The 12,960-nt window shown below is 37.8% G+C and overlaps 1 protein-coding gene across 1 annotated transcript in view; it reads left to right on the top strand.

The window, feature by feature from the left end:
- Nucleotides 1-2,117: 2,117 nt before the first annotated feature.
- The window catches only part of ERP44 (endoplasmic reticulum protein 44), a gene marked incomplete at its 5' end in the record, with an annotated part of 32,678 nt that continues 21,835 nt past the window's right edge, over nucleotides 2,118-12,960 (top strand). The window contains 3 exons of the mRNA XM_009878144.1: nucleotides 2,118-2,190; nucleotides 4,036-4,075; nucleotides 7,168-7,283. Of these exons, the coding sequence (XP_009876446.1) occupies nucleotides 2,118-2,190; nucleotides 4,036-4,075; nucleotides 7,168-7,283 (229 nt within the window). The remainder of the gene's footprint in view (nucleotides 2,191-4,035; nucleotides 4,076-7,167; nucleotides 7,284-12,960) is intronic.

Here is a 12,960-nt window from a genome sequence, read left to right as displayed (position 1 = left end):
CAGTGTGGACCAGGGGTGTAGCTTCTCTCTGCAAAAACTGAGGGCAGAGTGCTCCCTTCTTGCTGCTCAGCAGTCAGCAACACCAGCAGCTTCAAAGGAACTTCCCCAATACTGGCCTGCTGCAAACTGCATTACATAGCTTGCGGAATCAGCTGGGTTTTTTGGCAGACCATGTCATTATGCTCTTAGTTTCAGCTATGGACCTTGCAGCTCAACCTTTATTTTTGTTCTCTACAGTCATTTTAAAGCCACAGTTTGGACATTTGTCACAGGAGGGCTGTGCAAACTGCATATAAGATTAGTATTAGTCTTGTCAAATTACCAAGCGAGAAACACTTGTACATATTTTGTATTGCAACAGCTGGTGCGTTTTCGGCCTGTAATGTAAGATGGGGTATATATGCTACACGATGGCCTCCATCTGAGAAATATGAAGGGATCAGTATCTTCACTGACAAATGTTCAGTGATCAATAAATCAGAGTGAAAATGATTGCTGCAGATCTCAGCCACATGCCATTTACGGGCATAGTTTGAGAGCTATTGACAGCATCTTGCTGCAGAAGTCTTCCACAATTTTCAAAGCTGATTTTAATGAAAGCAGGCATCTAGTTTGGCTGTTTATTTTGAGGCCAATATTTGATATACAGTTGCAACAAATTTTAGAAAACTTTATGTTTGACATTGAATTAGTTTTTTTGATAAATTGTAAGCAGTGTCAAAGGCAGGTGTGCCCTGGAAGCTTGCAGTTTGTAGTCGTGGTTCTAGGATAGGATCAGGGTAGGTCTCAGACTCTTCCATAAATACAGAGACCCTTGTATCACTGGATCCTTGTATCCACTTGATCTATATGGCATTATTTGGGTGCTTTTTATGCTTCCAGAGAAGTTTTTCCTTCATGTCTTTTGTCAGCTGTGTCTCTAGCCATAAGCAAATTTTATTTGCAGCTGCATGAAGTAAACTAAGTGTCCAGGAACACTGATAGCATCTATGTCATGTGCCACCACATCTCAGTGTAAGCACTAATTCTTCAGGTATCATCGTGAATCTTAAGTCTCTGCCTGGCTCCTTGACCTGTGCATTCCTGTCAGCTCTTTACTGGAAATCTTCCTCTCCTGCCATCTCTGTCAGCTGAGGAACCACAGATTAATTGAAAACATGAGTCTGGAAGGCATCCCAGCAGATAGTGCTTCTGCCTGGTGTAAGCCCTGGCTCTGCTTAGAGAAGTGCTGACTTTCTGACCAGGTTGCTCACAATGGAAACATTCGTGTCCCATACCAGGATCAAAAACTTGCACGCTTAAAGCAAAACTAAATTGTAACTCATGGATATTTCTATCACCTGGGATAGAGCAGCAACTCTACCTCCCTTTTCCCTGCTGCATTTTGGGATAAAAGCACTGGACCTGTTGCAGTGAGCGTGAGAGTGCCCATCCATAAAACTGTGTATTGCTGTGAGAGTTGCCTTAAGAGCAGTACATGTCTTGCTTTTTAATTAAATGATCTGGGTGATGTGGTCTCTCAGTATTTATAGTCTGATATGCCAGTCGCATGCTGGGGCTGAAGCAGTGTCAATAAAAAATAAAAATACAGGAGGAAATAAAAGACTGTAGCTAGTTGAGGTAGATGTACTGAAACTGTTTTAGGAAACAGCAATAAAAAGGGAGGCAATTGCAAGCTTTACCTGATGAGAAACTTTTTAGCCAGACAAGCCCCGTGACAGAAGGAATTACAGGTGCAAACATCTGTGCTAGCAGGTTTCTGGGCTGTGTGAGATTGTTAGGTGGCTAAAATGGGGTTTCATTTCTTCAGAGGGAATTTATGAATATAAGTTATTCTTAAAGGTGCAAAAATTACTTGTAACATTTCTGCCAATGTAATAGAGAATCATATGAGGAGATAGCCAATTTTGCTACAAATATGAAAGTATGTTGCATCTGCAAATGTTGTTTATATTTGTAGTAATGCTGTCATCTGAAACATGCTGACTGAATTACAATTCTTTTAGTGTTCTTTTCCAGCTTTTGAACTGCAACATTAAAATCATAGTTATGTTGCTAAAAATCATACTTTATTGCTAAAACTTTACATACCTTAATGGTTTGCTTTCTCTTTTTAGGTGTCTTGGCTTTTTAATCCAACAAGAAGTGAAATAACAAGTCTAGATAGTGGAAATATAGATGACATTTTAAGTGAGTACTTCGAAGATTATTATTTTTTTTTCTTTCTATGTCTGCAGTCACTTATTTGTGTGAATCTTGCAGTGTTATTAAATGAACATGCATACCCTAGCTTTGAATATATGAATTGCAATCAGCGTGGAAGTTTAAATTGCATGCCTGTGGTCAAGATTAGGTGTCTGAGCTATTGTATCACCTAACAAATTCCTTTGTCGTAAACTCTTCCGAGGATTTGAAGCATCTAAAAAGCCTGGTATCTTGTTTGCAGATACAGATGCTTGATTACATAACCAAAACCTGTCAGCAGAGCTTTTTAAATGGTCTCAAAAAAGTAACAGCTACTGAAACCTATGGTGATGCACCTTAAGTGTCTTCCTTGTTAAGCCATGCTTTTCCTCAGGTTAAGCATTGTCCTCATTCTGGTGGCTCATAGAAAGGAGACTCATAAACTAAACAGATGTGTATTTCTTGTCTGAAAAGTATGCAATTTGCCAGTATCTGGTTGTCTTCAGAGGAAAAAAAGTTATGACATTGTTTCAAATATATTGAGGAGGGGGGAAATCTTATATTTACATCTGTACTAAAATCTTCCTACTGTTGCAAGATTGGTTTGTGGAGGAAATGTATGATTAGGTGATATGAGATGTTTGTAAAGACCTTCTATACAATGGAAAACAAAATCCTTTTGTAAAACCTGATTCATAAAAGGAAATATATGTCAAGTGTAAGTACTTTTTAAACTTATCCAATTATTTCCAATAAAAACTTGATGCCTTGGAGGTAACTCTAAATTTCTCTGTGCTTGTTGATTTTCTGTTCGCTACTTGAATTCCTTGCCGATAATGAAAATCTTAATGCCATTATTTTAATCAAAACCGTAGATTTCTCAGCCTTCTCAAGAGCCATCTTTTCCATCTTGCTGTCTTTTCCCAGCTTCCAACATCTTAATCTTTGCTTGTAACTGCTTTGTAACTTTGTCAATAGTGCAAATTCACCTGGCAACACTTCTGCTTTTATAAAGCTGTGGCTGATATTCTGTATTTTCAGTAATTATTTCAAGGAGTTTTACATGTCTAGACAACTACTACTGACACAAATCAATTTACATCATGGTTGTTATGTAAAGATCATTATTTTGGGGCAGGAGACTTATCCTTCTAGTTTTCATACGTTTTCCTTTTTTTGGTATATGTAAAATAATGTATAGGAGCATGATTTCACTACCACGTCACATATATATCCCCATAGTATTGCTTTTTTTTTTTTGAGTGTCTCTTAGCATTTGGGGGGCGGGAGGGAGGACGAGACTGAAGATTTCTGTGCTACCTTTTGCTTTAGCATCCAGCTTCTTAGCAAATAAGGCAGGTAAGTACTGACTACAGCAAGTTGTACAGGCAGGCCACATGTTAGTCATTCTTCTAACCCAAATAATTGACATTTTAGCTTGTAACTTTTTTTTTTTACACTAAGGATTAGTCTGTATAATGCTTAAAAAATATACTAGAGCACAACTTCTGTCTCTAAGTGTCTTAATTTTAAATCCAGAATTACTACTTGTCTCACATGTCAATTAATAGATTTGTGACTTAATACCTTAAGTATTGACATTTTTAATGTCTGATATATAAAATCAATAAAATACTTGACTGAAGGCCTCTTACATCAGTTTCCCATTTGATATAGATTATATTTCAGATAAGACTTATTCTAGCAGTTTTCTAGCAATCAGACTGAGCTGTGTGCTGAATTATCTAGGAATATTACTTAGTTTTTTGTGCATGTTTTATAATCTCGGGTAAAAGCATTAAGCACTTTGCCTCACAATGTGACATTGGGTTTTCTTCTTTTTCCTCTTAGACAATGCAGATGTTGCTTTAGTTAATTTTTATGCTGATTGGTAAGTAATACACGTGATTTTTCTATACTTAAACTTCTGTCTTTTGAAAACTGTCGTGTTGGCTGTAATTTTCTAATTGAAAATACAGTGCGATGTTGCTTTCAACAGTTCTTTCTTGTTTATATGCTGATCACTTCACTTCTATTCTGCCATCTTTTGTTTCATTCAGGACGCCTATCAGAGGAAAAAGACTTCTGTAGTAGTATGTAATAACATACCATGTAATTGATTTTTAAAGTTATTTATTTTTAATTTATTTTATTTTTATTCTTAGGAAGACAAATTTCATTAACTTTTTTCTCCTTAACATAGGATAGTCCCAGATATTCTGTTTTGTTTGTTTGTTTGTTTCGCCTGTGGTGGTCCCATGCATGTGTGCTGGGAAAAAAAAGGTTTGAAATTACACTAAAAATCACTTCCTTCTCTAATCTAGAATACCTTCCAAGTGGAGAACTAGAAAAATTGTAGTTGGAGAGTATAATCTGAGCAACTGGAAAAGGAAAGAATTTGGGGCCCTATTAGTGAGACATTGTGAAAAATTTAGAGGGAACTGTTTACTTGAAATTATAATTTTTAAAAAAATACAAAAACATTATTAGAATTAATTTAAGCACCATACCCTTTTTATTGTGAAAAAAAATGATTTTAAATGCTTTTATCTGCTCCACCATTTTCAAAAAAACATTTAGCAAGAAAGAAACCAAAAAAGTGTCCAGAAGAAATAAAATTTAACATGCAAATTAATATAGAAAATGAGGTTAGAAAAGCAAATAATTTTCTTCCTCAATTAAAGTAATCTTGGATGTAAAAAGCCTTATAATGTAAAGCAATATATAAACATGTAAAAATATAAACTACACCTTAAATATTCCTCTCCCTGCTGTTTTGCTTTGTGAACATAAAGTGTTGGCCTTCGAAATCAAAGGTCATGTGGGTGATTTGGCTTCTCATTCCTTTCACCGCTTTCACATCCCATTTTATGTCTAAGTCTGTGGGCTTGTACGGTGTAGGAATAGCAAGCACACAGAGCTTTACATGAAAAATTTATGCTTTGCCTTTCCTGATAATTCATTCAACTACTAGTAGGCTAATTTTAACTGTTTTTCGAAAGTTAGTTTGGAAAATTCATACTCAGTCTTTTCATATAGAAAAGTCCTTCATTTAAACTTCGCATATAGATATTATACTGATCTACATCAGATGAATAATGTTTGTATACACCTCTGTCATTTTATAGACAATTTTTATGTTCAGTTAGCTTGCCTCGTTTGCTACCATGGACTAAATTGATACTAGGCACACTTAAACAGATAAAATTTTTCTTTAGACAGATTACGTTAGTTTACTGAGTAAATTATTTGCTTGAAATGTCTATCTTTATAATGATAGTACGACTAAATATCTAGTTAAGCAAGAAACTAGGTGTAATCTCTTACCTGTTCCATATAGAAATATGTTATAAAGGCTGGCTTTTAAAAAACTAAGATGGTTCTTTTCAGTTTGTGATCTGCAGATGTCTTGTGGATCATGGACTATTTCAAAAGGCTTTGTTAAAGAAAACCAAAGAAAGTAGACCTATGGAGGGTAAATTTAATACACTGAAATTTGGAGTCTGTATTGCTATTGAAAAATCATTTTTAGATTTTACTAAAGTTTGACAAAGACAAACTGCAGGAGGCTAAAAATCCATGTTCAGATACTTCTGTGATAAAGGGGAGATAGCAGTATTTTAAAACTTGATATAGCAAGGTAATGTGTCCTGTTCTAGGACCTTGTTATCACAGCTCTTTCTGCAAATCCCCACTGTTACCAGATCCTCTGTAGAACAGATTTACTTTGCATTTGAAGATTTGCGTATGCTTGCAAGATGGTTCACGTTCTAGTAGGCTGTAATTTTGAAACATTGCAGCCTTAAGTATGATCATTACGTGCATGCCATCAGTAATAACCCCTCAAAATAGTGTCCTGCCAGCCTTTGGGTAGGGACAGATCAGTTTCGCTGGTGTAAGTGCTCTGCTGTAAGGGCAGAGAAGAGTGAGGGACAAGGAGGCCGTGTGTAACACACACACACACACACACACACACACACACTACATACATGTGTAGCGTATGGTTCTGCTGCCCAAAGTCAGTTTCCTGTCAGAAAGTGGCCTTAAGCCCTGAATGTATTTTGAGAGCAAATCTTGCCTCCTCACTTGACACTGTTGTAGGCATAACAGCCTGCCCAGGCTATGGCTGCTAAGGTTAAGCAGGGCTTCAGTGCAGCTGTTTTGTTGCAAGTCTGCTCCATGAGGTCTTACTCTGACAGCTTCTACAGTGCCGTTAGGCGTCTTCGATTTGTAATTCTGCCATGTGTTTAGAAGAACAGAATATAAAATAATTTTAGTGATATATTAATAATGGGCTCATGCACTAGTGTTATCTTAAACTCCTCAAAGCCACCAAAGTACCTTTACAATCCTATGGGCTTTTCCATGGGCAGAAAGAAAGGATTTGCTTCAAAATATGACATGAAGAAGAGACCCATGGGATTCTCTTTGTTTGTAGTGCTGTAATAGCAGTCTGTTCAGATTCTACCAAATGAGCAATAGCATAATAAGCAATACTTTTAAGTGTCAACAACAGAAGTTATAAGTTATCTCTGTGATATTTATTGAAGATGATGGTAACTATTTGAATCTCAACAATCCAAGTAAACTTCTTTTACTGTATTTTCAGAATTACTTCCCCGGGGGTTATTCTGACAGAGAAAATGAAGAATAGAATTTCTGCATAGAATATATTTCCTAAAATCTTATAATTGATTAACAGTGTTTCTTAAACAGATAAAGCAGGGATGCACATCTTAAACTAAATCTTCTTTTAGTGTGATGATTTATTTCTTTTTCCACTGGAATTATTCAAGTTACTTTTGAGCCTACTTTTATGCAGTCAGTTACTGGAATGATTACAAGTAGATGTGCTTTTCCAGTAGCTCTTCTTTATTTTTTTTTCTTTTCTTTTTCCCTCAAATATTGAAATATTCCCTGAATCATCAATTAAAATATTTCAGATTAATATTTTGAACTTAGGATTTTGTGTTCTGTCTACAGGTGCCGCTTCAGCCAAATGCTGCATCCTATTTTTGAGGAAGCTTCTAACGTAATTAAGGAAGAATATCCGGATAAGAATCAAGTGGTGTTTGCTAGAGTAGACTGTGATCAACATTGTAAGTAAATCGTAATTTAGGTTTTTCTGTGCTCTCCTGCCAGTAACTTCCTCACTGTATTGAAGGGCCGGTTAGCTCAGTGGTTTGAGCATGGTGCTGGCAACAAGGATCAACACCGAGGTCGCGGGTTCGATTCCCGCTCGGTCCCCATGTGTTGCCAGGTCTAGTCGAGAGGTGGCATCCCTGCCCAAAACAGGGAGGTTGGACTAGATGATCTCTAAGGTCCCTTCCAGCCTAGGCCATTCTATGAACTTCTATGAAGAGTACACTAGACAGCAGTCTAAAGTGTACCTGTACCTGCCTCATCGTTTACCCCAGGGTTGCTTGTATACATCGGTTTCTTAGGGCAATCTCCAGTGTTGCTTTCTCATTGCATCCGTAGGCTGAACTGATATAGATGCGTGTTTATCTCATTTAATGGGGAAAAAAGGACTGGGACTGTAAACTGATTTGGCTTGTTGAGGTGTCAGAGAAGCACTAGTGCAACAAATGGTGCAGATCTTCACAAGCAAGAAGACAGAGGGGTAGCCTTCCATTGTCAGCATCAGGAATACATTCTGCTCAGGTCTTCCTGCCAACTCGGAGTCATGATGGACTGTAACTTGCCTTTCACACAGCCAGGGGGGGATCAAAGCTTTTCTGCTTTGCTGTTTGTACACACCTCAACCGGTGGTTGCCTATCTGGGTTTACCCCACACCTAGTAGTATGTGAAAATGATATGAATACCAGCATAAAACTTACTCGTTTTATGCTGGTATTAGTTCTTTAAGTTGTTTATTAATCCCATGATAAATAAAATATAAGGAACATCTGCTGCACATTGAAAGACAAAGGGTAGCACCAAGACTTTTATTTTGGTACTGTTTTTAGTAATAGGATTAGCTGTATTGTTTTATGCTTCTGGAAGAACAGAATTTGCAGGCATAATTTCTTCACAGTGGCTTGTGGTTCCCAAAGAGTATTAACAGCAGTAATTCACTTCTCATCAATAATTCTCATATATGGGCTTTACAAAACTGTTGAGTTGTAAGAAGAGTCACAGTTGGAAGTGTGAAGAATCACTGTGCAGAGTTAGTTTGTTATCTGCAGCATGTCTTAAAGACTTACCATTGACTTAATAGTTGTGGTTTAGTGCTCTGTTACAAAAAATCTAAAGAGAGACACTTACAGGAGAGGGGAAAAAAGGCAGTTGCATATCTATGAAAAGTAACTGATTTATGTTCTTTCCCATTTTGACAATCTAACTTTTGTTGGTATTAGAGCGGATTTGTCACTATAATGAGAATTCTTGGCCTGAAGTGTCTCGATTCTTGCAGATCTGAAAGTCAGTAAGTCTGCTTGAGCATCTCCCACTGGCACCATTTTGCGCTGTGTTTTGTGTGCGTGCATTTAGTTGCCCAGCAATAAGAGTACCTGTCTTGTGATCTTCAAAGGGATGTTGAGCATTAACAAGAAAAAAACTTTTCAGGGAGCAAACAGTATCAGTTCAGTATCTGAAATGTAAAATAAGCTGATTCTTCAACATATCAGGGGTGGCCAACAAGAGATTTTGTTTTATTCCTTCCCAAAGATCAGCAAGATCGATTCATGACCACAGGAAATTTAAGTGACTCTGGGATTAACTCTTTGAATCAATCCCTGGGTTATAATATCCCCTTTATAGCCTCAGTTGGGGAAAAAAAAGTATTACAATATTCACCGAGGGTATGCTAGCGCCGTTGAAGCATTCAGCTTGGAGTGGTAGGGATGTGTTGGGGAACTGATAAAAAAGTTTGAACGTAGACGTTCTTGAGGAGCAGTCACGTTAGACACACAGCTGTAAAGTCTCCTGCTCCGAGCAGACCTGGTGCCTTGAACACTGTATGCAACAGTGCGCTGCTGTGACTGCCTGGAGCATTTCCAGAGCAGCAGCAGAACGCTGAGGCGTGGCTGTGCTTAAATGTGCTTCACAAGGTGTACTTTAGTCTCCTTGACTTATAAATCCAATAGGACATTTGTTTTTCTCATCATAGTGTCGCCTCTATTAAATTCCTGAACAACCATTTGGGGGTTGTTGGGCATTTTTGGTTTGGGGTTTTTATTTTGCTGTGTTTTGGTAGGGTTTTGTGGTTGTGGTTTTTTATTTATTTTATTTTTGGAGCTGAAATACTGTCACCAATCTTAAATATTTAGATACATTTTCAGCTCCTTTATTTTTTTTTTCACACTTGATGTTCTCTTCTGCTTCCAATCATCTGTCTGTATGGTGTGTGTATTTGGGAAATCTTAACCAAAAGCATAGCATTAAGTATTCAAATATCCCTAAAAGTCAATTTTCAGGTAAGGCAGTGAAATCCTTTGGAGGAATACATTGAAGGCAAAGCCTGATACACAATCTTTGCTGAAGTTTTCATGCTGATTTTTTTTGTCTGTCTTGGTTCTGAGATCTGCTGCATAAATAAACTGCCCCTGATCTTTACAATTGTGGAAAATAAATTTTATTGTGGAAAATAAATTGCAGTTGTCACAAGTGTTCTGACTGGGTTTGTATCAGCTTATTAAATCAGTCACTCTACATAATTGAATATACTTTTGTATATATTCTATCACTATCATCAGTGATGATTTCTCAAATTAACTTGAATCAGTTGGGGGAGAGGGGGGAATTAAGGACTTGTTTTCATGGTTGTCCTTAATAAATAAGTCTTATCTCAGTGTAGGTGCAGTGAGCTAAGTAGTCAACCAAGAGTTTTGGTCTTTCTTTTTATCACTGCAGTACCACGAGTTCTCTGTATTTACTCTTCGTGTCTTTATTAAAGTAGATGAACATGACTTCTGCTGCAGAAGCTGTAAAACGTGAGAATTAAAAATAAAATCTAATAATGACAGGCCATTTTTTTCCCCCCAATTTGTATTGTGGTTTTGAATTAAAATAGCACAGATGTACATGTCATTCCTGGTTTCTAGGTTTTATTTGCTGCATTGTAAGCAATGGTACCTTTCATGGCACGCAGTTACTGGGTATGTCCTAAAGTTTTAAGTATTATAACTTTGATTTTAAGGTATATAATAGCAGCTTTTTAGTAAGAGGGTGAATATTACTGTATTATCCAGCTTGAGCATGCTGAAGTAGTTTGCTAAATGTTGGAGTCAAGATTATGACTGTCTTTTTTTTCACCCCTGTTTTACCTTTTATGTTTTTGTATGTGCTTACATATTTTAGTAATGCCAGAAGGTTTATGCCAATATTTTGGGGTTTGTTATCCCTGCAGACTTCGTACCACTAGTAGTTCCTTGTTAGGATGTTGTTCTAGAGATGGTGGATTATTTGCATTACAAATGATGTGTTTCTTTTTGAAGTCAAGACTCTGTAGGGAATCCAAATAGCTGATTTCAGGCTGCTCAAAAAAAAAGCTTTCAGAATGGTCAGCCAGGCATAGATACTTTCCATTTAATGCACTATTATTGAAGCACACTGCAGGGCCCAACAGCTCACACCAGCTTCTGAGGGTAAAGCAAATTAAAGAGAATTATTGATGCGCTGCCAAACGTTTGATGCTTAATGACAAAACCATCATTCTGTCTGCTCTTATAGCCAATGTAAAGATGGTTTTATGGAAAGTGATAGGCTCCAGTGTGATTAAATACAAAATCTAAATATTAACACTATATTAAGCCTCTGCATGTGTTATATTCTACACCAGTTTATAATATTATGGAAGATAATTAGAATTGAAATGTGTAACTTAAGTCATCAATCTGTTTTTAAACTGGGGTGGAACATACGTTAAAGGTAAATCTGATGAAGCAGACAGTTGAAGCAGGTACTTTCTCAGTTTCCAAGTCCTCATCCTTTTATAACTTAGAAATATGTAAGTCCCACTGCACTATTTGCTGTTAAAATCTTTGGTGGTTTTGGTGAGTTCGATTTAGTAATTCACTTACCTTAAAAATTATGTACGTCTGTTCCAAGTGTAATAACTAGTAAAAGTGATCTTCCATATAAAATTACAGGTCTTTCTGCATGTACGTTATCTGGAAGGTTTTGTTTTGGTGGTTTAGGGTTTTTTGCTTGCATATGTGTGTGGTTTTGTTTTCTTTTTAACCTCTGTGTTAAGCAGCAATGTTGGAAACTGGCTTGGTGCTAGATTTCATGTTTCTGTTGTCTGTGAATGAATACTGCAAGATAAAGAATACGTGTTTCTAGGGGAGAGTTTGTACTTTGAATAGTTTCTATGAATTCAATCTTAGGAGTTGTGGTGCAGAATTCTTATAAATTTAGTTATCTATTGGAGGGTTAACTCTACCGCGCTGTTAATTTAATTAATTTAATTATCTTCCACTGTTCTACTGCACTTTGGCTTCTGAGTTAAAAAATAACAGCTGGTTTGAATAAATCCTTGTGCTTCCAAACAGAAGACAACTCCCCAGGGGGGTGTTGAGAGGTGTTTTGCTAGACGGACTGTTCAGGGAACTGTGGTTCGTTCTTTCAAAATGTCCATGGCTGGTGCTCCCATTCGCTACTCTGTGAGCTGCTGTGCTCTCTGGGTTTGGCCATTCCTGTAACATGTGCTAAGGTTGGTCTTCAGAGAGTTACTTAGATTGTATTGCTGCTGTGCCTTTGATAGGCAAAATAGTATGATAAATGTGGAGGTTCGTAAATGAACTATGAATGAACCTTTGAACAAGCATGAGGATTTCATTGTGTTCCTGCCACTTTACATGGAAAAAAATATCGGTCCGGAAGAGCTATCTTCGGATAAAATAAAAAGTCAAAGCGATTTGGAGAGGTTGTTGATGGCTCTCCTTGGGAAAGCTATTTTGTTAGCCTGTCAGAAAAGGTTATGGGATGCCTACCGGTATGGCTCTGCTAACAGCAGGCGTGGCTGTTGTGAATGCTCCTTTGCAATGGAAGGTGGGTTAGATTTGCAGTTACCCGGCGTCCTGGTTTTAGCTAAAATCCCCAGTTCTGTTTAGTGATTTTTACTTTCCAGTTTAGTCTTTTCTTAGAGGCTGCACGTTCTGAAGTTTGCAGCGTGTTTCTGCAGACAGTGTGTGCTACTGGCAGTGATAACACCTGATGTTTGCAGTTACTGCCTGGGACTGGGATGCAGAAAGGCTCTTGCTGATACTTATTCCTACAGTGACCAAGGCCACTGCTGGCTCTTGTGTGCCACACTGGGGGTGCTGAGAAGTAAGAGGGGTCACAAGGATTCTCTCCCGTTGTGGCGATATGATATCGTCATTTTAAAGGTCTTCCCTGGCATGGGTGCCAAGCTGTGACTATGCCGTCCCATATACGTCATATTTAGTATAAAGTGAGTGATCACGAGAGTTTCGTCCCCTTTTCTGCAATGGCCGGTGTCCAGGGAGGACTCCATCTGATCTCCTGGTTTTGATCCGGATCCTGAGTTCCCGAATCCAGCTCCCTGTATCCATTCCCCCCGCCGCCGCTGAGCCTGGGGCTTCCCCAGTGCCTCCTGCTCTGCAGCACCAGTGGGGATTGCTATAGGGGAAAGGAGTGGGGTTTGATATCAGGCTACTATCTATAGCTGTATATAGTTCTTTACTTCTATCATTTCACTATTATCTCCATTATTTCCTTAAAGCTATTCTAGTTTTTTCTCCTGTACCTCATAACTCTCTCTGCCTCATTCTCTTTTCCTTCCCTTTTTGGGGTGGGGAGAGGGGAAGAGG

The sequence above is a fragment of the Apaloderma vittatum genome, unplaced genomic scaffold (genome assembly GCF_000703405.1).
Source record: "Apaloderma vittatum isolate BGI_N311 unplaced genomic scaffold, ASM70340v1 scaffold18201, whole genome shotgun sequence".
NCBI classification, from domain to species: Eukaryota; Metazoa; Chordata; class Aves; order Trogoniformes; family Trogonidae; genus Apaloderma; species Apaloderma vittatum.
This window is presented reverse-complemented; position numbering and strand designations above follow the sequence as displayed.